The following is a 25595-nucleotide window of genomic DNA, read 5'->3' as shown; positions in this document are numbered from 1 at the left end:
AACATCCATCTATTCCTGTTTCCCACAGAAGTCAAACAGACTCCAGAAAGGCAGGGCTTTAAAAAAGGACCGTTCCCCACAGTTTATCCCCAGCATCCGTATTGAATGAATTGAAAGGTTCCACTCAGCTGTTGTGGTCAATGGTCTCTCATGGACATTGTCTAACCCCTTTTAATAAAGTCATTGCTAAACCCTGTGGAGCAGACAGGCTTGCACTGTTCCCTTTTGTTTTAGTCACTGTACTTGGGACACCCTCCAAGCACCCTGAATAGTGTGTTTAAATCCTGGGCATGGTGCCAGAACATTGCAGTTTACCCTCCGTAGAGACCCTCCGGCACCAGGCTCCAACACAGAACTTGGCAGTGTTGATCTTACCTTGATTTCTTTGTTTTAATTAAAGAAGGAGGAATGTATATCAGAACTTAGCGATATATACAGAGGAACTATAGGAGAAGCAGTTAGGTTTATTTGCAGGAAACTAGTATATTTGCATGTAGAACTAACATTTGGTGTTAAAGGCTTGGTAGAGGGTGGGGTGGGGATAAGGCAGTATGGGGGAGGGATGTGGGGCAGGTGGGCAGGTGGAAATAGACTCCAGACTGGATTGTGGGGTAGAGGTGTGTGGCAGTTTCTCCTCTGGCCTCTGTGCACGACAAGGATGCAGTTCTTCATCTGCACAGAGTCTGATGATAATAAGAATAATGATCGTACTTAATCATTGCACTTCATTGACACTACTAAATTATGGAGTGAAAAAAGGGATACTGAAAATATTTCAAATGTCTGGTATGTACATGAAGTTCCTCATGGTTCAGCTGTGGCTGTATTTTGTAGGGAAGTGCCCCTTTCAGAAAGGTTTTGAGCCCATTGGATTAGTTTACTGAATCAGGATGGAGAAACAGTTTCTGGAAGGCTTCTGCAAAACCTGTGTAACTGGAGATAATGGCAGGTCAAATGAATCACGATTTAGAAAGGATGCATCTTATCACACCACTGTTCTGCGAAGCACTGAGTAATTTTGCTGGTCTCACTAAATCTTCTTTTTTGGGGGAGACCCTCAAAATCCCTCCAATGTTGTGCTTAATATTTTGCCTCAGGCTGCAACTTTACTTTCATCTTTCTTTTAAAAACAGCAACCACCAACCTTAGTTTGTCTCTAGGCAAAGACAAATATACTCTCTGAAGCTAGTAGCATTTGTTTGTTTTTATCAGTATGTTGACTGAACTTCAGGATGCTCAATCTTCTGGTTGGAGTTTATTGACCCAAGGTATACTCAGTCACTTAGTGCCTTTTGACTTTTTTTTTAGTTCAAAGGAGGTTGTAACAATGACTACAAATGCATGTTTCATCAGAGTAAGCCAGTAAAATGGTGTTCATTAAATGATCGTAGCAAAACAGAGTCCCAGCTAACTCCTCTTTCATGACTTATCTGAGATGGGAGGTGGGGAAAACTGACTTGGATCCTGTGATGAATGACTGCAGCATTGTTTTAGACTACACAACTTGCTTAGCATATCATCAAGGCCTGTACACACATACAGAAATGCTTTTCCACAGGACATTTGATCAGTAGACTGTTAACAAACATTTTCTTCCTTGGTAATGCAAGAGTAACTGGTTATGTGTTTGCTGCTGTAGAAACCTGTTTCCTCCCCTCTATACACACACCTGTTATGTCCAATGTGATTGTGTGCTGTGTGGAATGCGGTGGCACAGTTGTCATGTGATCCTTTGGGTAGCGCCAAGAAAGTTACTAGTGATGAGAAGAACAACTTTTCCTCCTCCTGACCATAGCATTTTGTGACATATTCTGAACTATTTATATATATAAAGAGACTATGAACATTTCCATGTTGTGTTCACAAAATGCAGGAATTACCGTATTTTTTGCACCATAACACTCACTTTTTTCCTCCTAGAAAGTAAGGGGAAATGTCTGTGCGTGTTATGGAGGAAATGCCTACGGGTGGCATGCCTACGGATTTTCCTCCTCTAAAAACTACGTGTGTGTTATGGTCGGGTGCGTGTTATAGAGCGAAAAATACGGTAGTCTATTGTAGCCCTTTTTGAAAAGAAAAGAAAACAGTAGCAAACACCAGCCAGGGAGACATTTGACCCTAACCCTTCCAGTTCATGTGTCTTGATTTTTAGAATTTAGTTCTTTAGATGAATTCACCACACCCTTGAAAGTGCTGGAACACACTTTTGTCCCCCCACTTTTTAACAGGAAGAGGAGAGCAGCTGCCCCCATTACACACACACAGGCCCATAAGGCTGCCCAATCCCTTTAACATTAACATTATGTCCTAGCAGTGGCGTAGCGTGGGGGGTGCAGGGGGGGGGCGGCCGCACCGGGCGCAACATGGGGGGGCACACTCACACTCACAGCTCTCTGCCCCTACCTGGCTCACTCACTCTCTCTCACTGCTGTACGAATCCGATCCGAGCCGCTGGGTCGCCGCCCACTGTGGAGGGGGTGGGTGCCAGGCGTGCGGTGCGGAGAGAGAGCGAGGGACTATCTGGGGGAGGGACAGTGCAGCGGCCGCCCAGCGCAGTGCTGAGCGCGGGAGAGAACCACACCAGACCAGACCAGGCAGCAGCAAGAAGAAGCTGGCAGCGGCAGCAGGTTAGGAGTTAGGAGGCGCAAATTACTTGCCTTGCCCCAGGTTAGGGGGCACAAATTACTTGCCTTGCCCCGGGTGCTGACAACCCACGCTACGCCTCTGTGCCCCAGGCAAGGGATAGCATTTGTTTATGCTTGCCCTGTGTGAACCTTAATTCAAAGGTGAATTATAATGCACCCTGATGACTTTAATGAATTGCACACCCAAGTAATTCAGTTTCAGCAGGCTTAGACCTTGGCATGTCTTCTGGAAATGATGCCTGATATCAGGTACATCACCTGTGTTTTTATGGCAACCTGTGTGCAGATGAGAAAGCCAAACAGGAATCATTCTCCTTAGCTTTTATGTTACACAAATGTTTATTTTTAAAAAATGTATCCTGTGTTTACATGGTAAATAGGGACCAGGAAAACCAGAAAGCCCATTTGTATCTATAATATCGTATTTTGGGATGATAATTCTAACACCCTGCAGAAACTGAAAACTCAACATCGTAGTCACAAAAAGCATTAATAGAATGTCAATCCATAAAGTAAACATTCACTTACGGCCAGGTTAAAAGCTGTCATCAGAGAAAACTCCCAAGTATAACCAGTTAGTTTAAAGCCATAATTTTCAGACCAAGCGGGTCCCATATTCATTTGGTCTTAGAAATTGTCTCAGTCTTCTTCAGGTGGCTGAGGAAGATACAGAAAACCCTTCATGAATGTGTGTTGCTGGTGGTGAATGGAAGACAGGAGATGAAATGCATTTGGCAGTTTTCATTGGACAGGACTGATTATTGAGACTGGATGAACTTGATGCTTGTAACTACAGTTTGGTGTGAAATCGAATGTAGTTGTTACTTCTTTTCTAAACTGATGACATTTATTGGGCTTATCATGTCATCAAGGGATCGAAATGGAGGTCAGAAAAAAGCACCCTCCATAGAGATAATTCTGAACATTCACAGCTGTATCCAGCATCAGTACCCAACTGCAGTCAATTGTTATGATTATTAATAGTCATCCTCTACAGGCTTTCAATGGGCCTGGCATTTATCCATTTTCCTCCCCCTTCCCACCACATGCATCCAACACAGAGGTGTGCTATATAGATTATTATAGGATGTATGCAGGTGAGGCGGTTCCAATGCCCCAAATCTTGAGGACTCTTGTAGTTTTGATAATGTGCATGATATAGGAGGGCAGTAAGCAGTGAGAGGGGTGGGGTAGGGTGGGGAGGAAAAAAGATGGGGGTAAGTGGGTTGGTCCACATTCTAAGGGGTAGGGCAGGGGAATCAGGTGTTGCAAGCATGACTTATGGAAATACCATGGAAGGATATCTTTTTTTAAAAATGAATTTAAAAATGGGGGAAATTGAGGGGGTTGGTTATGGGAACTCCCTGAACCTTCCCTGGGTCGAAAGCTTGTTAACTGGCAGTCAAAAATTGCCAGCTGTATATTTTTTGGGCAGACTTTTAAGAACGCCACATATTTGAGACTTTTGTGCAGAAGTCTTCTGTGGCTACAATGAAGAGCACAGGTTTGGCTGGGCCAGTCTAGGTTGAAATTCTTGCCATGATGCATTGGGTGGGGGAGCTCTGGGTTGCTACAGCAACTTCTGGAAGCTTCCAGAGGTCCAGAATGGAGGATCATGCCTTGCCTCATACAAAAAACAGAAATCCCACTTGTGCATCAGAATTGACATCCCAGAGGAAGCGGCAAAGATAAGATCCAGCTCCTTTACAAACCTTTTGAATATGTGCTCTATGTGTATTCCAGAACTGCATTGTATATAAAAATTATATAAATACAAATTTGATTTCTATTTTAAGGGGGGGCAATGGGAATAAATAGAAGAAAACTATTTAAAAATAGCAAGTAAATAATAACGTGTTTGAAAGTTTAGCAAAGCTGTTAGAGGTGGAGTGAAGCTTAAAGAGCAGGAGCAGAGCAAGTATTTTTTTAAAACAAAAAAAATGTGTTTGGTGCTTAGGAATTCTACACTTCATCACTTGTCTGCATATCATAAACTATGTGGTTTGCTTTTTTTTTTGCCCCTGTGCTTTAGATTCATCCTGGGAAATATGTTGCCTTAGGATGAGTTGTTTGAGCTTTGATCAAAAGGCATCAAGATCAGGGTAGATCAATACCACAAGGTGCATCCCCTGCAGACTTGTGAAGATTATTTCCCTCTTGTTGGACATGACAGGGAAAATGAGCTGAGAGTGGGCTGTCAGCCTTTCCAAGCAGTGCTCTGTGATTTTGCAGTCCCTTCTTATCCCCAGAGCTGTGTGCACTGTGATTCTGCAGATGTGCCAAGAAGCTACAGTGTAGCATTTGAGCTTCCGGAGGACTGTAGGTGTGTGTTTTAAAACACACATGCAGGGTTCTAACCCATGCAATTGCAAAGATATGTTTTCAAGTCTGTGAGCAATATCTGGTGAAATCTCAGAAACTGGAGGGAATCCTTTTTGCACCTAAGATTTCCAGTGGTCAGAGGGTAGGTCTGTTGTATCTTGTCCAGATTCTTCCCAATTCCCAATGACCAGCAGAATAATTATGCAAAATGCAAAATATTGCAAATGGGCTTGGGTTTGCATAATGTAGATGGATTCCAGAATTCTGCTTTCCTTTTGCAAAATCACAGTCAGTGCAAAAGTTTGAAGGGCTTTTAAAAGGACACGCAGCCCTGCCTGCATATTGCAGCTTATCTTTACTGTGAAATGCATTTTAAGTTGTTGCTTCTTGTTTTGTCTTTATTTTTTTTATGCAGTCACACTAGTGTAGAAAAAAAAATGATTGGGGTGGGTAATGGGGAGGGAATGGGACATATTTCTAAGGGAGAGGGTTGGTGCAAAGAACTGGGATATATGATGCAAAGATTTTTGCCAGGCTTCTCTAGCTTGAAGTGTGTAACTTCCCTGTCAGTATTATACTTTAGACCTACTGTGTGATTCTAACCTTGTGTGCTGGCATGAAATTTGCATCTTACCAGTGACTCCTGCTCTGTAAAAGGGTAGAATCTGGTGCCGCTCAACTGAGAAGCGTCTTCAGTTCAAAAATGGAAATCCCAAACCAAACACAGGTGAATATAGGTGAATGTAATCAATGCGGGTTCAGGTGGGGAAAAATATAATTAGGTAGTGGCTGTTTCTAAATTGTCCTCTCAGCAGGAGTGGTTTCCTCAACACTCACAACAGCACTGTTGGAGTGTGAAAGGAATGGCCACAGGGAAATTGTAGAAGGTACCGGGATGCACTGAAGAGCCATCTAAAGGTTTTTCCAGCTGCTGGTTTAAAGCTGCAATACTAATCTGTTAGGTGGGATGAGGAAAGTTTCATGAGAAACAGAGGGGCAAAGGACTAATCAACAGAAGGTTTTCATCCTACTGTGCCCCTCAGGCTAATCCTGCTAGTTAGTATCTGGTCCATCAATCTGGGGTGGGGGTGGAAAGATCTAGCACAAAATTGTAGCCATTTATGGGTGTCACGAGTGCTTACTCAGGAACCCAGAAAGCTTCAGCATTGCTGTCACTTGGCTCAGTAGGATCTCTTAGGGAAGCAGTTCCTTCACTAAACTTAGGTTTTCCTAATCTTTGCTGTACATCTGTCCTTAAGGAAGTTGTATATAGGTTGGCCTCTATGCATAGGTGAGGTGGGTATGGGGAACAAAAGTAGGCTTAGAATCTGAAAAGCAAAATATGATGGGTGGCTGCTTTCAGTGGGTTTCTGTCCACTATTTACTAAGCATCTTCAAGGCACTTGACTCCTCTCAATGCTGCAGGCAGAAGCACAGTTAACCCTTATGCTCAGTGCAAGAAGAGTCTTCCTTCAAATTTCCTAAGAGACCTTTATGTGGGATGCCTAAGTAGTAACTCTCAATAGGAGAGAGGGAATGGTGGTAGTGGGGAGAGGAAACCATCTGTCTAGGCACTATATTACTTGTAGATTAAGTGGATCTCAAAATGTGATGCCTCTGCTGGTGCTTCCAGACAACATCTCCTGTTCTGTAACTGGGCTGGCCAGAGCTGGGATTCCTGCCTTTAGTTCTTCCAGGGAGGGTGAATGCCATTAAAGAACAAAGAAGTCAAAGTGGCAATTAAAATAGCAATTGAGCGACTGGAATGGGCTGCACCAGAGGTGCAGCCACAAAACTTTCTTGAGGCTTTGACTCTTTAGCCTTTGGCAGAAGCCTAGGAGTCCTCATTCTCAGTGTTCCTTTTACTGTGGGAGGCAGAGGAGCACACATTCTGTGGAATGGCCTATCTTACCCTCTCAATAGTGAGACTGAACTTTAGAGTTGAAGTGTAGGCAAGGTTGCACAGCTTCCTCTGATGCTCAGTGGTGGTTCTTGGACCAGTTCAGGAAGGTTGGTGATTCCTTCCACATGGGCAATGCCTCCAGGCAGAAGGGTTTTTTTAAGGCAAATCTTGTGGATTCAACCAGGTTCTTCAAGTGCTATCTTCTCGCTATAAAAACTTCGGAGGAAAGTTGGTGTTTATATTTACCGTAATTACATTAGCTATTTTTGTGTCCACAGAAAAAGATTACCACCACCACCAAAGACCTGGCAGGTCACCCACAGGATGTGGCTTTTTATGTGAGCACCTTTAGGCAACCCTTTATAAGCTAAAACAAGAATGTAATGTTCATGAGTAGGGGTGGGGGGTGGGGGGAAATTTGGTTTGGTTTGCATTTTAATGCGACCCTCCTTAATTTGTACTTTCTGAAGCAATTTGCAAAGTAAAATGCAGTGATCCTTCAGAATTTGCACTTTCCCAAATTTTGTGATGCAGTTCTCCAACCGAATAATGTTTATAAAACTGGGTATATTAGGGGCCCAGTGTGCCTAAAAATGCATATGTTAGTGAATATGGAATCCCCCCCCCCTGCAAAAACATGTTTATCCAGATATTTTCACACTAAAATGTGATGGATTTTAATGAAAACTTTTTAAAATCACAAACCGTTGTAGAATTGTGAGGAGCTGAACTCAGAGAGATTTGTCCATCCCATAATGGTGCAATGATGATTTTCTTTCATTTTCTGTTTTATTTCTCCATCACACATATGACTATAAAAGGGCAGGTGTTTTCCAGTTTCAGCCTTTGTTCAGCAGGGGTTGCAAAGATGAAAGTGGAATAAATGTGAATATGTTTTTCTTTGGGAGGAGATGGGTGTTTGTCTATTTTTAAAGGTCTTATAGCTTCATCGGTTAGCAACAAGCAATGAGAACATCCAAAAAGAAAAGACCTTTACCCCAACCATATATATATATATATATATATATATATATATATATATATATATATTGTGGGTGAGGGAGGTTCCACTTAACTGGTATAGCAGAATTAGAGTAGGACATGTGTATGTTATCTCTCCATCTTGTTCCACAATCACTTATAGGGCAAATATATATCTATGTAGTTGTAAACATCAACAAAGCACAGTTTTAGCAGTAATACTGTTAGCCCTCTGTAATGCCAAATGCAAGCCAGAGTCTTGCTGCTCACCTGATCCTGTATAGTATTTGAGGTAGCTGGAGATGCCTGACTTTCTGACACCAGGACTCCTGGTTTTCACCTGTGGTACGGACTGTTACCTCCTGACATATTTCTGGTGTGAATTCATTGGGACAAATAATTTGGGAGGTGTTGGTTTGTGTGAGATTAATCAATACATTTTAAAGAAACTTTAGCAAGAGAATGAGAACTGGGGTGGTAGAAAAAATAGCCCTGAGTGGGCCACAAGGAAAATGTCCAGTTACTCGTTTAGAGGGTATTGGCAACATACACGGAGCTGGAGAGAGGAGTCGGGTGAACTGCCAGCCATCTCAAATGTTACCTTTGTTGCTCCTGACTGCTGTTCTCGTGCTCCGATAAGGCCAGCATAAGTCTGAAGAACCTCCCACTGAAGGTTGGTGGTCCTATGGGCACACTTTCCTTTCACTTGGTCTCAATGAGACTGCCGATGATTCCTGAGCCCCGTTTGTAAGATCAGTAAGACTTCCATTTAGGACAGAGCTTGTTTTGCAGGAAGATGATCCATTAATACTCTCCATTCCAGCTACGAAAACTTGGACCTTCCTTCCCAAGTGCATGGACTTGGCCTTCCCCAGCTGGAAGATCCTATAGAAGTGGCTTAGTAGATGAGACCTTTTTTTTCTGTAAGTAGCTTGCATCCACTTAACAGAAACGTAAGAGAGAAGCTATATCCCTGTCATAGTTTAAAAAAAGAAGAAAGCTACAATCAAAATCCTTTATCACTATCTTATATCACTCTGTGGAGACTTGGTCTCTGCAAATCTCTAATACTGTTCTACAAAAATGCCCTTGGTTTCCTCCATGTGAGATCCATGGGACTTTTCCATAAGGTGCTATTCCTTTTTTTAAAATTTTCCTTTCTTAATTTTTTTGAGAATTTATTTAAATCATTAAAATTGTGCTTTCCCCCCTCTTTATAGTCTTGCCTACTGAATTAAACTGACTTTAACCTTTGAAGACCATTCAACCTCGATTCCATTTCTTGAATGTTGAGTATTACGATGTATAACTCACGTTAAGGTGCTTTTTGGTGCTGTTTCAAAGGTAGCAATTGCGGTGGGTGGGGTAGAGAGTGAAGAGATTGACTTACAAATAAAACCAATAAGAGGGTACTCTCCTCCCTCCTCACTTGCTCCTTATCATTGTGTTTTTGTTCTTGGGTTTTTAAAATACTGACTAGTAGTCACTGCTACTAAAAAATAAAAAATAAAAATATGTGATGTTGATTCCTGATCGGCACACTTCAACCTGTTTAGCTGTTAGCTATGGGAGTAGTGTGTAAACAGTGTAATGGTAGGTTGGTTTAATATATATCTATATATATATCATTCAGTACAAGCCAAGGTGGCATGTAGAGGGTTAATTTTGAACTTCAGATAACTCAGAAGGATTAAAAAAAATTAAAAAGTAGAAGAAAAAACTATTTTTCAGTATGTCTGTTTTTTTCCCTTCCTGTAAACAGTTTCAAAATAAAATCCAAGATACGATGGTGCTGTACCAAAGCCTTATACGAGACTTATTCCGTGCGATATATAATCTCTCTGTATCTTCATTGTTGCTCTTTGCCTCCATTTTTTTTTTCTTTTGGTAAAGGCCTCTAAAATACCAGCAGAAAGGAATTTGGACTGTGAGCTGGCCTTGGGGACTTTTGCCAGCATTGCTGCCTTGCCTCTGGGGAACAAGGAGCCATTTCAGACCTCCCAAGGAAGCTTTGAGACTGGAAGCCCAAGGAACTCACACTTCCTTCCCCCCAAATTTCTGAGACTCACCAGAAGTTGGGAGATGCAGCTCCTGATCCTAAGTCTGGAGGATCCATATCGCCTCCCCATATCAGACGAGAGCCAGAAATGTAAGGGGCAGGAAGAACATGCCCTCCCACTTCCTCCCTTGCCTCTCCTCTTGACCATCTGAAGTAGATGAAGCAGGATGCAGGCTCAGCTTCCTGACTGCTGATGTTCCTTCTGAGGAATCCAAGCAGCCTGAATATGGAGGCAAAGGACTTCAGCCTCATCTCACCCTTTCCCAGGCCCTGAGTTTATGACAAAGGATGGAAAGGGAGTCTAACCCCCTCAACACACACACACACATATCTCTGGGTGCTAATTAATGTTTGGCTGGAGTAGGGAAAGATGACCTCTCAAGTTTCGGGCGAAAGCGCCACTTGGTTCTCTTCCTTTCTAGCGTTCCCTTTCCAAGCTGATGACTGAGCAGAGGATAATCAGAATACATGGCATGTCTGCACTACAGATACAAACCAGTTTATTGCCAGTTTTTAACTACCATGGCTCCCAGCAAAGGGACTCCAGAAAGGTGTCATTCCACCCAAAAGCTCCAAATCTCCCACAAATAATTCAGGACCCTCAGGGAAAAAAAGAGAGTTGTGGGGACCATTACTGGAAGCCTTGAGAGCTGACTTGGATTCACACTGGTTTAAATGTGTAGTGTGGACATACCGAGTTCCGAAGCTCCTAAGCTCCTTCTTCAGGAGCCTGTGAATTAATAGTTCTAACATACAGAGATTTTTATCATTATTCTGCAGGTGGCAGAAACCAGTGAAGATTTCTGGGGTTCCAGTCGCTTTTTTTGGTTTAAAACCTTCCAGCGTAGATAACAATGGCAGTGTATGCTATGTGGGAAAAGGAAACATTGACCATCCCTTCTGCTGAGATTCTCTCAGTCCCTTCTGACGTTTCTGTCCTTCCTCCTATAAAGAGCTTCCCCACATGGCTTTTAATTGGAGACAACTCCTGGCCACATCTGGTTTGGGGGCTCTTAAGCAATAAACCCGCTCCTCTCTGCCATTGATGTTCACCCAACCCCCCAGGCATTCTGGAATGCTGTCAGTTAATGAAAACTGTAGCCCCTGCCTTAAATGTGAATGATAATATGCCCTTAACCCTTTGACCTGCTGGTATTTTATAAGCCTTGCATGTTCATTGACTTTACTTCTCCCCTCTCTCCTGTATTTTTTTTTAAGAATGTACCCAGTAAAGGAAATTATGGCAGTGTTACAATGTTACGTAAAACTAGCCATTCTGTAGGAGAATGATGGATTCTGGAACTGATTAAAAAACAAAAAAACAAAAACATTTAATTGCTCCACATGTAACATTACTCTGCTTCAGAAATGTTTTGTATTTTGATATAAATAAACATTTGCAAAAAATGTCCTGCTGCGTGATAGTTTTGCTTTTCTTTAAGTGTGCCTGTGTGCTTATTTCATTTACGAATCAATTCCTAGGAAGCATTTCAAAGTGATTTCACAGTGCCATAAAGACATATATAAAACGATTGCACATATACAAGCAGCTAAAAGCATTGCCTATATAAAAATATATATACATAAAAGTAATTAAAATAATGGCATGCGTAAGAAGAATTTTAAATCCACTGCAGATGCTGATTGGGATAAAAATAGTCACTTAGAAGGTGTGCTGAAAGAGAAAACTCTTCAATAGGAATCATAGAATTATAGTCTAGGAAGGGACCCTAAGAGTTGGAAGGGATCCCAAAGGTCATCTACTCCAACCCTCTGCAATGCATGAATCACAGCTAAATAATCCCTGACAGATGGCCACTCAAACTCTGTTTGAAAACCTCCAATGAAGGACAGTCCAGCACCTTTCGAGGTAGTACATTCCACACTCAAATAGCAATTGCTCTCAGAAGGCTCTTCCTAATGTTGAGTCAGAATCTCCTTACTTGTCCTTTGAATTCATTGCCTTGGGTCTTCCCTGCAGAAAACATTACTCCATCTTCCATGTGACAGTCCTAGATATTTGAAGGTGATTCTGAAATCACCACTCAGCTTTCCCTTATCCTGGCTGAACATACTCAACTCCTTGGTTGCCCTCCTCCCAGCTTGTGAACATCCTCCTTAATTGGTGGTACCCAGGACTGGACACAGAATAGAGTGGTACCATCACTTATTTTTATCAGGACACTATCCTCCTAATGATGGTGAAAAGATAGTCAAGATGCATCTGCCTGAAATATAATGGGAAAGAGTTGCAAGGGGTTGGTGTCACCACACTAATGTCCCAATTTCAATATCGTATGGAATGCACCCCCTGAGTGGGTGGTGTCTGGAGGACAAGGTCTCCTACAGAATGCAATATTCAGGGATGAGACTATATTTTAGGCATCCTGGTCCCAAGCTGTATGAAGCTTTGTACATCAGTGCCAGCTTATGGACAGCAGTGTGAACTAGTGAGAATGTTGAATTTAAACCAAGGAGATGGTGTTTAAAATCCTACTCAACAGCTCACTACTACTCATTGCACACAACCACATGCGAGAGACCCCTGATGCCTTTTCTCTTTTAAAAAGGTAAGAGGTACTGCTGCAGCGAAGAAGCATTTCCAGCAGTGGAAAATCGAAGTTGATGCTTAACTCCTTCCCTGCCCATCATTTATTCCCTCACACTTGTCCACCCCCCAAAAAAACCCCCCTGATTCCCCTGCCCTCAAGGGTACAAATTATTTGTTTACATTTGCAAACATGTGACTACAACCCCATGGGGCGAAATGACAGACAGTACAAGGGTAGATGAGGCTTTCCTGCATCTGTGACTTCACTGTAAATAATGCCTTGTACAGCTCCACAGCTGTGCAGTTGAGTCCCCAAATCCCTGTGTCTTTGGCCCAGGTGGCTAGTCTGGGCTTTGGAAGGCTTTGGTGATTATAATGTGCAGAAAAGCGATTCTCTTATTTCAGGCAGCAGATGCACTTCCACCGGGGAGGTTTAATGTGAGAACACAGACTCCTATCCATCTACGCTACCTAAAATGCATGAATATCTATAGGACACCAGTGCTTTAACCTCATGGATGGACCTCAGACTAGATCAGTCAATTTTGCATGTGCTTAAAAGTCCATTTCATCCTATTCCACATCAACTTTTTTAAGCAGGAAAATTCATATTAAAATATGTAGTTTATTATGTCATTTGTCACAGTATATTTAAATATGATAATTATTATCCCATGCATTTCTAAGGAGATTCTGACTAAACATCAGGAAGAAACTTTCTGACAGTAAGAGCTGCTAGACAGTGGAACTGTCTCCCTCGTGAGGTTTGTTGGAGGTTTTTAAGCAGAGGTTGGATGGCCATCTTTCATTGATGCTTTAGCTGTGATTCCTGAATTGCAGAGGGTTGGACTAAGATGACCCTTGGTCAGTGGCAGAGCTTCACACTCCAGCACCGGGGGGGGGGGGGCGGAGAGCAGGCGGGGCTGACGTGTCCTGGGGGCGTGGCACACTGCCAGTGGGGGCGTGGCACCCAGCGTGGACAGGGATGCAGCCCCAATGGCACCCCACCGGGACCGCGCTGCCGGGGGCAGTGCACTCCCCCCCCACTCCTCTTCCTCTGCCAGTGCCCTTGGTGTCACTTCCATCTCTACAAGTCTATAATTCTATGTTTCTAAGAGTTCTGCAGGGACACGGATGGCGCTGTGGGTTAAACCACAGAGCCTAGGACTTGCCGATCAGAAGGTCGGCGGTTCGAATCCCCGTGACGGGATGAGCTCCCATTGCTCGGTCCCTGCTCCTGCCAACCTAGCAGCTCAAAAGCACGTCAAAGTGCAAGTAGATAAATAGGTACCGCTCCGGCGGGAAGGTAAACGGCGTTTCCGTGTGCACCAGAAGCGGCATAGTCATGCTGGCCACATGACTCGGAAGCTATACGCTGGCTCCCTCGGCCAATAAAGCGAGATGAGTGCCGCAACCCCAGAGTCGGTCACGGCTGGACCTAATGGTCAGTCTTCTGCTTCTGCAACCTGAAGTTTTGTTTGTTTGTTTTTTTAAAAATGGAATGGAGAAAGTGGACAGAATTTGTTTTCCTCCCTCTCAACACTAGAACTTGTGAACATCTGATGAAGATGAATGTTCAAGATTCAGGACAGATGAAAGAAAGTCCGCCTTCACTCAGTTCATAGTTATAGAATGGAACTTGCTCCCACAGGAGGTAATGCCAGCCACTGACTTGGATGGCTTTAGAAGAGAAGTTGACAAATTCATAGAGGTAAAAGGCTATCAATGGCTACTAGCTATGATGGCTCCATGGTCAGAGACAGCAATGCACCTGAACACCAGTTGCTGGAAAACTGGAGGGGAGAATTGTGCTCTTGCACTTGTTTCCTGCTTTCAGGTTTCCCATGGCAGGGCACCTGGTTGGCTACTGTGAGAGAACAGGATGCTGGACTAGATAGGCCATTGGCTTGATCCAGCTGGCTATTACTACTACTACTACTACTACTACTACTACTACTACTACTACTATTTTATTTTATTTTCTACCCCGCCCATCTGGCTGGGTTTCCCTAGCCACTCTGGGCAGTTTTCAACAGAACATTGAAAACAGAATAAAACTTCAAACATTAAAAAGTCCCTAAACAGAGCTGCCTTCAGATGTACAGTATTCTAAAAGTTGGATAGTTCCTTGACATCTAATGGTATGACACCACTACCAAGAAGGCCTTCTGCCTGGTTCCATGTAACCTCACTTCTCGCAATGAGGGAACTGCCAGAAGGCCCTCAACACTGGACATCAGTGTCTGGGCTGAACGATGGGGATGGAGATGCTCCTTCAGGTATACTGGGCCGAGGCCGTTTAAGGCTTTAAAGGTCAGCAACAACACTTTTCTTACATTCTGCTCTGAAATAGCACCTTGGAAGGAGAAACCATTTGGTGCCTTCTCTTTAGTTTTAATCAAAGTGCAGGATACTAGGGAGTCTAGCTCCTAAGCACCTGAAATCAGTGTGCTCACATTTTATAAAAAATAAATCCCTCCTATAACATTTAAAAGACATCTTTCTGACTGGATTTGCTTAAAAGTAAAAAGATTTCACTTAAAAAGTACAACAATGACCAGTTGTAGGCAGACTTCCCACCTTCCTGCACTTCCAGGAAAAACCAGCCTGGGACATAAGGTTTTTGAAGAATGAGCACCCAGGGAGGCTGCAGAATGCTGGAAAGATGGTTTGAAGAATGACAGTGAGGACACTCACAAACACCCCTGGGCAACCTCAAAAGTAATGTCATGAGAAATCCTACATCCACTCAGAGAGAGTGAATGAAGCTAAACATTAGAAGATTCAGGGCAGACAGACAAAAAGAAAGTACTTCTTCACACAGCATGTAGTTAAGCTATGGAATTCGCTCCCAGGACTTTGGTGGCAACTCTGCTCCAGAGACATCTCTGGGTAAGTACAGACATGTGTGTTTGTTGTACCCAGAATCCTAAATCCTCAATGGACACCAGTGTGTCTTTAGAGATTTGACCAGGCACTTTATGACTTACCCTACCACCACCACCTGACACCTACACCCACACACCTTGGAACAGACACAATCGGTCCTGAACCAATCCAATAACCTTGGTTCTGAATCAGCACTCCATGGATTCTCCAGAGATATAGCTCAGCCAGCCTTCCTATTTGATTTTATGGAGGGAGGGGCAACTCTAGGTCAGCTTCCTTCTGTCTGCATGGGATTGTTTCCCAGAGGCGTTAAAGGGGAAGGACTGAGGCTGCAGGGCACAAAAGTTAATTTCCACACCATGCATTCAAAGTTAACTTTGCGCTTTCAATTGTATCAACACACTTCTTACACTCTGGTAGGATATGACAGGCCGTACATTGTTTTGAAAGTAACATGTATTTGTTGCTTTTCTTGAAGCAAACCCAAACCCAAAGCAATACTGCGCCATCGTCCTCACACCCCATCTAATACTGCTACTGCTGCTGCTGCTGCTACTACTACTACTACTACTACTACTACTACATTATTTATATGCTACTCATCTGACTGGGTTGCCCCTGCCACTCTGGGTAGCTCCAAACCCAAAAATAGTAAAAACACATAACTGAGGTCCATCATTCCAGAAATCAAAGTACATTTTTACTAAACTTGCGAGCATAGATAATTCCCAAATGCATTTTATGTTAATTTATTTTGGTCAATAACCAGCTGAAAAGGAGGGACACAATATAGTACATTAAGTGCAATATTAAATATAGAATTTAAAAACTATGTAGAGTATAAAAAAGTGAGAAATTTAAAATCACTATATTGAAATGAGGCAGAACAACTTAAGGTTGTTAATAATTTTAAAATTAGGACAAGATCCTCCACCAACAAGCAATTGCTGCCGCACAAGAAACAGTTACCCAGTATTTTATGCTGTTGGTGCACAACCAGTTTTTGAGCACTTTAGCTAAGTGCCAAATGAAGGTCATCCAGGTATCCTGTCTTTCGCACCTTGCTGGCCCTGCTGTACTCAGTAAGATTCTCATTCAAGGCTAGTTGTTGGATATTCACAAGCCAGCCTTTCATGGTAAAGTCCACAGTCTTCCAGATTCAAAAGAATAAACAGCTATATTTATTCCACAATGAATCTGACCAATAAGTATCTGCCCTCCCCCATCTCATTATGACGTCATGGTTGCCCGGACAACTGTTTTTTTGCGCTTAGTGACGCAATAATGTCTCCCTGCCACAAACACACAACTGGAATTGCAGAGGCCACACGTTTTCTAGGGCAGATGAGAACGGTGGTTGAGGCAAAGGAGATCTGGCCCTCGCTAAGAGTGCCTCAGGATGATCATTACCACATGGGGAGCGTACATCTTGTTCCGCAGGGCTTCTAGAACACCTTTCCCAGCTGACGATGCTCCAGTAAGGACACAGGAGGGGCTGTGAGGTTGTGAAGGGGTGTGTGATATCAGTGCTTTTCTTCTAGAAAAAGGGTGCAGGTACTGCATACCCTTGAGTACCCCCATTTTAAAAAAAGCACTGGTGATACTATAAAGTGACCCTGTTGAATTTCTCACTACCACTCATTTTCCCTTTTCCCTTTAAGGCTGATAACATAGTTGAGCCAGAGATAGAGTACGTATTGGAGCATTGGCTGAAGAAGGTGAGTGTAATGAATAGGGCTACGGGCTGAAATTGGGGGCAGGTAAGCCATAGCTCAGTGGCAGAGTATCTGCTTTGCATGCAGAAGCTCCCAAATTCAGTCCCCCCATCTCCAGGTGTGTCTGGGAAAGTTTCCTTGCCCAAATCTCTGGGAAAGCTTTTAGCTTAGACAAACCTGTCCAGATATTTGGAATGTTGGTGTGTGTTTTAATCTAGTTTTAGTTTATTGACTACTTTGGGTTATTATTATTATTATTATTATTATTATTATTTGCTTTGAACTGTTGTTTTTACTAAGAATATCATTGTTTCATTCTTTTTATAAGCGGCTTGTTGGTTTTTAACCATCTAGCAGTGTATACATTTTACGAACCGAATAAAATTCAAGCTACTGCCTGTCAGTGTTGACAGTACTGAGACAGATGAAACAAGGAGCTGAGTTAATATTGGGCAGCTTTCTATGCTCTGTCCATGCAGACTGCTTGGAAGGAATTCGGATCCAGCACACAACATTAGCATGGAGACCGGGGACCCATGTAAGCACTCATCATGGGGCTTAACTAGCCATATGAGCATGAGCATGCTAGCGCCACCCTCCTCAAACTCTGTATGTTCAAGGATGGTTGTCTGCACCAGGTTAGCCTTCTGCACTTAGGGAAGCTGTCGCATGTTTTCGAAACTGCGTTTAACCAAGGCTCTAAAATGCAGAGGAGCCTAAGGGGTACAGGATGGTTCTTCCATTGTGGATAGCTAGGATAGGGGTAAGCATAACTGAGCCACATGTGGATGTTTTCACTTCCACATGTATCTAGAACTGCTGTCACACACATCATTCCCAAGTCTTTCCCATCCTGGTTGACATCAATCCATTGTTGTTTTAATCTGCACACACATATTTATTTTTAAGCATATTATCTCAAACCTATGCATTTCTAATTTCCCTCTCAATATCTGCATTTCTAAATATATTTTATTGTGCAATGTGAAGGGAGGGAGAGAAGAAATGTTGATGTTCTGCCTTGAGTGAGTCTGGGCCTTTTTGGAGCCATGAGTTGCAAAATGCATTTTTTAGTTGGTTGGCCCTGATATGAGTGAGGGTTTGATCCTGCATAAAAGTTAGCTATGCTGAGGTCCTGTTCAAAGTCCCCTCTCTTCATGCCTTGCCTCCCATGATATCTAAATTGCAATCTCATTTCGGGGCAGAAGCCTGTTTCTTTTCATCTCTCTCTTCTTATGAAACTCTATGAAGTCAAGTGTCATTCACATTTATGACTTGGCATAAATCAGTAGTTGTACCTTGGAAGTCCAATGGAATCAGTTCCGGAAGTCCGTTTGGCTTCCAAAATGTTTTAAAACCAAATCATGGCTTCTAATTGGCTGCAGGAAGCTCCTGAAGCCAATCAGAAACCACGGAAGCCCGGTTGGACATTCGGCTTCCAAAAATAGTTCGCAAACCAGAACAGTCACTTCCGGGTTTGTGACGTTTGGGAGCCAAAACATTTGGGAACTAAACTGTTCAAAAACCAAGGTACAACTGTAATGACATTAATGGTGACCAACCAGTTTTGTATGATAAATAACTTTACTTTGGGGGAGAATATGGTGGTAGCATGTGTGTTTGTGTTGCCTCTTAGATCGAAGAAGATGCTGTCAAGATCTTTAGACAGAAGTCGGAAAACAGGTCGGACTGCCAGTTGGAAGGGATCAGAACTTTTCCTTCAGTTGGCCTAGATTTGGCAGCAGCAAGATCAAAACCAGAAACCTGGGAGACCTTTGAAGACAGGAGGCCACCAAGGGTGAGTGAGAGCTGCAGCAGTTTATGTGCAGATGAGAATGGAATAGAGAAAAGGAAGTAGAGGAGCAAAAATAGGCTGTGGATGCACCATCTATTGAAAGTGCACTCCCCCAAACATCTGGAAAACTGTATTGGGTCTTGGGAATTGTGGTTCTGTGAGTGGTAAACTACAGTTTCCAGCATTCTTTTTGTGTGCATGGTGATGAATATTCTTCCAATGTGCTTTAAATTTATGGTGTGTATGCAACCATAGCCTGCAAAAGCAAGTATTCTATGGAGAAATCAGTGTATTTCTGTCTGTGTCAGTTTCAATAAGTCCATTCTTCCCCTACTTTCTGCATAGCTTTTTAAAAAAAGAGCTATACAATGAATTTGCATTTAAATTGCACATAGTTTTATATGCACTTTTCCTTGAAATATGCAACTTGTACGCTTTTTGTACTCATTTTCAACTCATTCCCCCCTTTAAAATAATTTTTTTTGGGATCTTTGATCCTGTAAAGAACACCTTTTCAAATGTATTTTGACTGAACCAAACCTGCATTGCAAAATTCAGAGAAGTGAGTATGCAATTCCATGTGGAAGACTGGAATTTTCATGGCCCTCTAGCAACTAGTGTGGCTCATTTACCAGAAGTTATGTATTTTGCATTACCTCTGGAAGTGTATACTTGACTATGTCTCCAAACTATGCCTCCTAGAGCAATATATACATCAGGAGGCTTAGTTTGGCCAGAATCGAGTATACACCAAGATTTTTCTGGTGCACATAAGCAGACTTTTCATATCACTGTTGCAGGAGTGTTCCAGCACAATACTTTCATCCAGTTCCAGCCTGGACCTGACAGATGACAGGACAAGGATCCAGTTTGTCCGATGGAGGTGAGCCTTCACATGAGTCAATGGTGTCCATTGAAGTGATGAGCAATGGCACTCTGAATGATCTGAGTGCACACTCTTGAACAGGGGTGGGACATTGATCTTTCCTAGAAATATGCAATCTCAAAATAGTTTTGTAGTGTGGGAAACCTTTGGTCACCCAGATGTTGCTGAACTACAACTCTCATCACCCCAGGAAGGCCAGGGATAGTGGGAGTTGTAGTTCAGCAACATCTGGATGGTGAAAGGAGGACCTGCAACCCTTTAGATGTTAGTGTACTCCAACACTCAGCTGCCTCAGTCAGCAGAATGGCCAGAGACATTGGGAGTGGTAACCTAATAACATCTGCAGGCCTGAAGGCTCCCCACCTTTGATCTAGAAAGTGATCCTGAATCCTTTGCACTATGCTGGAATCCCACGGAAGATATGCAGATGATTCCACAGCAGGCAACTCGATGTGGAGAGGGGATCCAGAGGGGAGGAAACAGAAAACCATGGAGCTAGACCTCTTCAGATGTGCACCCAAAAGATGAGCAGAGCTGAGTTCAAGCATTATGTGTAATTTAACGAGGCCATCTGAGAGTAGAGCATGGCTACTTGTGACAACTCAACTGTATGCAAGACTCACTTTGAGAGATGAGTGGATTTTTAGCACTAGACCTCCTTGAAAACATGGCAGGTTTGGTAAATTTAGCCCAGAGAAGAAGCAGTTAAAAAGGGAGAGGATTGGCATCTTCAAATATTTGAACAGCTGTCACATAGATGATGAATCAGATTCCTTTTCAGATACTCCCAAAGACCAGGACCTAAACTGATGGGTCCAATTGACAAGAAAATTGATTTAAACTAAATATTATGAGAAATTTCCTGACTGTGGAACAAATATTGCCTTGGATGGTGGTTGACTCTCCTTTGGAATGGGATTTTAAGAAGAGGCTAGATGACTACTTAATGATTTCCCCATTATCTTGATTCTATTCTGCTTTAATTGTTTTTAATGTTGCTGTTTTAAAATTACTACAACGTATCTTGGAACCTCATGGGGTGGTGAAGAACTTTAAGACTACTCTTGTTGTTGGGTTGTTGTTGTTGCTGTGGTTTCCTAGGCAGGGGTTGGATTAAATGACATATTGATGTCCTTTCCAACTCTATGATTCTATTTTTCAGTCACACCCGGGTGTATCATGTCACGAGCGATATGAGAAAGGATGCCATGCAAGAGAGGCTGGATAAAGTGAGCAATAGGTGAGACCCAGCTGGAAGGGCAAATAGCTTTTAGCAGCATTTCTGTTGCTTACACATATGGGGAAGGGCCATAGCTCAGAGGTAGAGCATCTGCTCTGCATGCAGAACTCCCCAGGTTCAATCCCCAGCATCTCCAAATAAGATTGGGAATGTCCTCTACCTGAAATCCTGGAGAGCTGCCACTATCAGTGAGTGTAGAAAATGTTGAGCTAGATAGACCAATGCCCTGACCCAGTTTAAAGCAACTTTTTACACTCCTGAGATAACAATTCTATCCCTGCAAGTTCAATACAATGCTCCCCTTCCGCCCTTAACACCAGCTTCCAAAAATAATTCTTACCTAGTTCTGCCCCATTAGTATGAAAATAAATTCACTGAATCCTAGATGTGATCCAATGTGGAATTCTTTTAACGGTGCTCATATCAGTGAGTCTCTAACCCTAGGAGTGGGAAAATAGACCATAACATCTCTACACACAGTTTCTATAGTCGGATTTAATCTGCATATGGATATAGCAATTTGAATCACATCCAAAGAGACTGGCAAGGGGTATTCCATTTAGGCCAACTAGTTTCCCTTAACTTCTGTTTTTACAGTGGTACCTCGGGTTAAGTACTTAATTCATTCCGGAGGTCCATTCTTAACCTGAAACTGTTCTTAACCTGAAGCATCACTTTAACTAATGAGGCCTCCTGCTGCCACTGCACTGCCGGAGCCCAATTTCTGTTCTTATCCTGAAGCAAAGTTCTTAACCTGAAGCACTATTTCTGGGTTAGCGGAGTGTGTAACCTGAAGTGTATGTAACCCGAGGTACCACTGTATATTGTTTCATAGGGAACTTCCTTACATTGAGTCAGACAATTGGTACACACACACACACACACACACACACACACACACACCGTATTTTTCGCTCTATAAGACGCACCAGACCATAAGACGCACCTAGTTTTTGGAGGAGGAAAACAAGAAAAAAATATATTCTGAATCCCAGAAGCCAGGACAGCAACCAGGATTGCAGTGCAGTGATCCCGCTTGCTGTCCTGGCTTATGGGATAGCCGCGCGCAGCCTCTCCCCAGCAGTGGGATGAAGGCTCCCCCAAGAGCCGTGCTCCCTTTAATGAGCGTGTGGAGTGTGTGTGGAGCAGCCCTTCTCCCTCCTCGGGGGAAAGCCCCCAAGAGCTGCACACACGCTCCACGTGGCTCTTTAAAGGGAGCGCTGAGCCTCCTGCCTGCATTCGTTCCATAAGACGCACTTACTTTTTAGGAGGGGGAAAGTGCATCTTATAGAGCGAAAAATACGGCACACACACACACACAAACTAAAAGTGTTAAGATAATTTCTCCATAGTGGTTGCTGTGATTGAGACAGAAGGGAGTTATTGTCAAACCCATCTTTCTTTGCTATTCCTCATATGTGCAAAAGAAAGCACTTCTGGAATGCTTAACTCACTGTTGGAGGGTCATAAGGGGACAATTGGTCCATCTAGTTCATTCTTGTCTACACTGACCGGGATTTCTAGCAGAGGTCCTTCCTAGCCCTGTTTGGAGATAAGAAGAGAAGAAGAGCCTGCTGGATCAGACCAATGGCTCATCTAGTCCAGCAGATGCCCCAATGGGAAACCAGCAAGCGAGATTTGAGCACAAGAGCCACTCTCCCCTCCTACCATTTTACAGCAACTGGCATGAAGAAATATTGCTGTCGTCTTCATTGTCTCCAGGACATATGGATGCCAGTCAATGTCAGGCCTAATTATGCCTATGGGGTGAAGGTTTCCTAGTCTGGGATATGTTTTGAAGTGGGGGTTTGGTGACAAAGTGTGTGTGAGCTCAAGAGGCCCACCATGCTTGACCTTGCGTGTACTGTGTGTGGGTCTCAATCCAGGGAAGATTCAGACATGCTCCCCAAGTCCAGAATTGCCCTTGATTTCACCCTGTGGACCTATAATAGGAGGCAATGTGGTTGGGCTGCCCCCTCCTCCTTTTTCTGCTGGGCTTGCAGCATCTTAAGTGGCTTGCTGGCATTCCAAAGAGCCTTGATGCCTTCCTCTCTAACCCCTTTCCCAGAGCTGCTCTATTGGGCAGCATGTCTGGAAACCTCAGTTTTATTGATGGACTTGCCACCTCACATTGCTGTGGCAGGCTGACGTGCTGGTGTGTTTGGCGCAGCTAAGTGGCCATCTCACAAGGGTGGTTGGGGGGGGGGTCTTGTCCAGGGTTCCTGGATGTGCACCTTCAGCAGGTTTTTGTGCCCTGAATCACTACCAGCTCTTGTCCAGAATCTGCATGAGAGCAAGTTGGGTCTGAGCTCATTTCTTTACCTCCCAGTGTCTCCAGGGTCATGTTCCAAGCTGTGACTGACCTGGACAGCGGCCCATCGGACACCAATCTCCACTTCTCAATGCCAGCGTATTAAGACACGGACAGGTGAGGTGCTCATCCCCAGCCCTCTGCCTTTGCCTCCATGGGATTTTAGCATTGCAAGGGACCCCGAGGCAATTTAACCCCACTCATTGCAGGAACCTGCAGCCACAGCACTGAGATGTGGTTGCCTATTTCCACAGAAAGACAGCTGGCCACCTCTGTTCCACTGCTAAACAGCCCTTACCATTAGGCCTCTTCTGTTAATGTTTAGCTCTATGTACCAGCCATGATGGCTATGATCTGCCTCCACAATTGGAAATAGTAAGGATTCTGAATACTTGTGGCTGGAAACCACAGGTGAGCACAGTTATGCTCATGTGCTACTTGCAGGTTTCCCACAGGCTGGCCACTGTAAGAGCAGGAAGCTGGGCTGGATTGGGCCATTGACCTAGTGTGTTGGGTCTGTGAGCTCTGTTCATGCCACCTCTAGTGCCTCCATGACCCTGAAGGATGGAGGTGTTGACAGCACTGGCTCAGCATCCAATTTAGTCTCTGTTGCCTCCCCCTGCAGGAGGAAACTCCTCACCGCCCGGAGGCAGTGCTGGGGTAGGGGAACTCAACTTCAGGCTGTCTCTGATTAGAGGTGCCTGATGCTACAGGGGTACTTTTCTGCCAACCTGAATTATCCCTTCCCTGGACCCAGCTTTCCATTTCCTGGATTTCTGTGGGCTCAGACACATCTTGGGATCTCACAGTCAATGGAATAGCTTGGGGGTGTGTGCCAGGGGAGCTGTTGCCCCGGGTGCACAGTCTGAAGGGGTGTATGTGAAAACCAGGCAGCCCCACAGAGATTCCTGCCCTGCCCTGCCTGGGGAGTGCAGAGGGTGAACAGCACCTTCTGTGCTGTGCCCCCACTTGGCATGTGAGCAGCCGTCCAGAGGCAGCATGGGTTGGGGAATGCAGTGTCAGGAGTTCAGCCTACACTCCAGTAGGACGCTGGCAGAGACACATGCCCAACTGGCATGTTCTCCCCCTCCTGGTCGATCGTTCGGGAGCTTCAGAAGCTTTCTTCAGCCCAAACATCACAGCGACCGATGCCAACCGACACCAGCACACTTAGGGATTCGCAGAGTTTGCGCAGTTGCGCAAACAGCAACTCAGCATTTTGGCTAATCTACTTTATTTACATATAAACACATGAAGCACTGCAACATGGCTCCTTCTCTCTCTAGCATCAGACAGCAAAGAGAAAAAGAACAAAGGAGAATAGTCCCACTTCACGAACACAGTAACACAAACATCCTGTCTCCGTCACTTCCCACTCTGTGGAGTCAAAACATATACCACCATGTGATAGACAACAATCCCATGACTGCAATCATGGAGCAGGAATTTTAACATGTGGGGGGTGCTCTTCACCCTCTGCACCCCGCCTGGTGCATGAGTGCCCATCGGGCATTGAGGGCTGGGCAAGCATGCTCCACCTGCCTGGCACACATGCACACACACCCATCCCAGGCACCGGTGAACAGTGCTACACCCCTGCCTACAGTCAATTTCCCCCATCCTGCCAGGACCCCCTTCAGGACTGCTCAGATCCAATGCCCCAAGTTGCTTCCATTCCTCCTCAGGATCCTCCCATGCCCTCCATGACATCTCTATGGGACTCATGACCTCAATGTTGTTGGACTGCAACTCCCATCATTCTTGACCACTGGTCATACCGGCTGGGGGTTGATGAGAGTTGTAGGTCAATGGCATCCTGAGGATTACATGTTCCGCATCCCTGATCTCATGCATACAGCTTGGGCAGGAATCTGGGGGAAGGAAAATGCAGAAGCCTCTAGTTTTTTCCTGATCTATGGATCAAACTCGAAAAATCACCAGTCGCTCAGTTAGCAATCTAAAACGTCTGTTGGGAAATAATGACCTGGTAGCAGCTCTAGCAGTGACATCTGATGTTTTACCTATGCAGGAGCACCATTCTTCCCCCCTGATCTTCTTCCTGTGCTTTCCTCCTCCCAGAGTCCCTGCTTCCTTGTGGCTCTTGAAGAGAAGAAGGTGCCCTTCCTGCTCTGCCCTCTGGGTCTTCTTCTTTGGCTGTGAAAGCCCTGCCTTCTTGAAATGGCCAGAGAAACAGCCTGAATCCTGTGGAAGGATTTACTTATTTTTTTTGCTTGGGCTATTATAAATGCCTGGCTTTGTGAACTGTGAATGACTAATAAAAATTGCTAACCATTTAAA

The 25595-nt window shown here is 44.0% G+C and overlaps 1 protein-coding gene across 1 annotated transcript; it reads left to right on the top strand.

The window, feature by feature from the left end:
* The first annotated feature begins 16625 nt into the window (after window positions 1–16625).
* Window positions 16626–25595, top strand: SPATA19 (spermatogenesis associated 19). Its single transcript, XM_082201606.1, has 7 exons — window positions 16626–16827; window positions 17012–17068; window positions 18702–18863; window positions 19661–19743; window positions 20909–20986; window positions 23316–23414; window positions 25377–25595. Exons 1-6 carry the CDS (start codon window positions 16750–16752, stop codon window positions 23401–23403), a joined length of 546 nt encoding a protein of 181 aa, XP_082057732.1. The 5' UTR covers window positions 16626–16749; the 3' UTR covers window positions 23404–23414; window positions 25377–25595.

The sequence above is a fragment of the Podarcis vaucheri genome (assembly GCF_965113315.1).
Source record: "Podarcis vaucheri genome assembly, chromosome: 15".
Taxonomy (NCBI): Eukaryota; Metazoa; Chordata; class Lepidosauria; order Squamata; family Lacertidae; genus Podarcis; species Podarcis vaucheri.
Note: the sequence above shows the minus strand (reverse complement) of the source record. Positions and strands in the feature narration are given on the sequence as shown.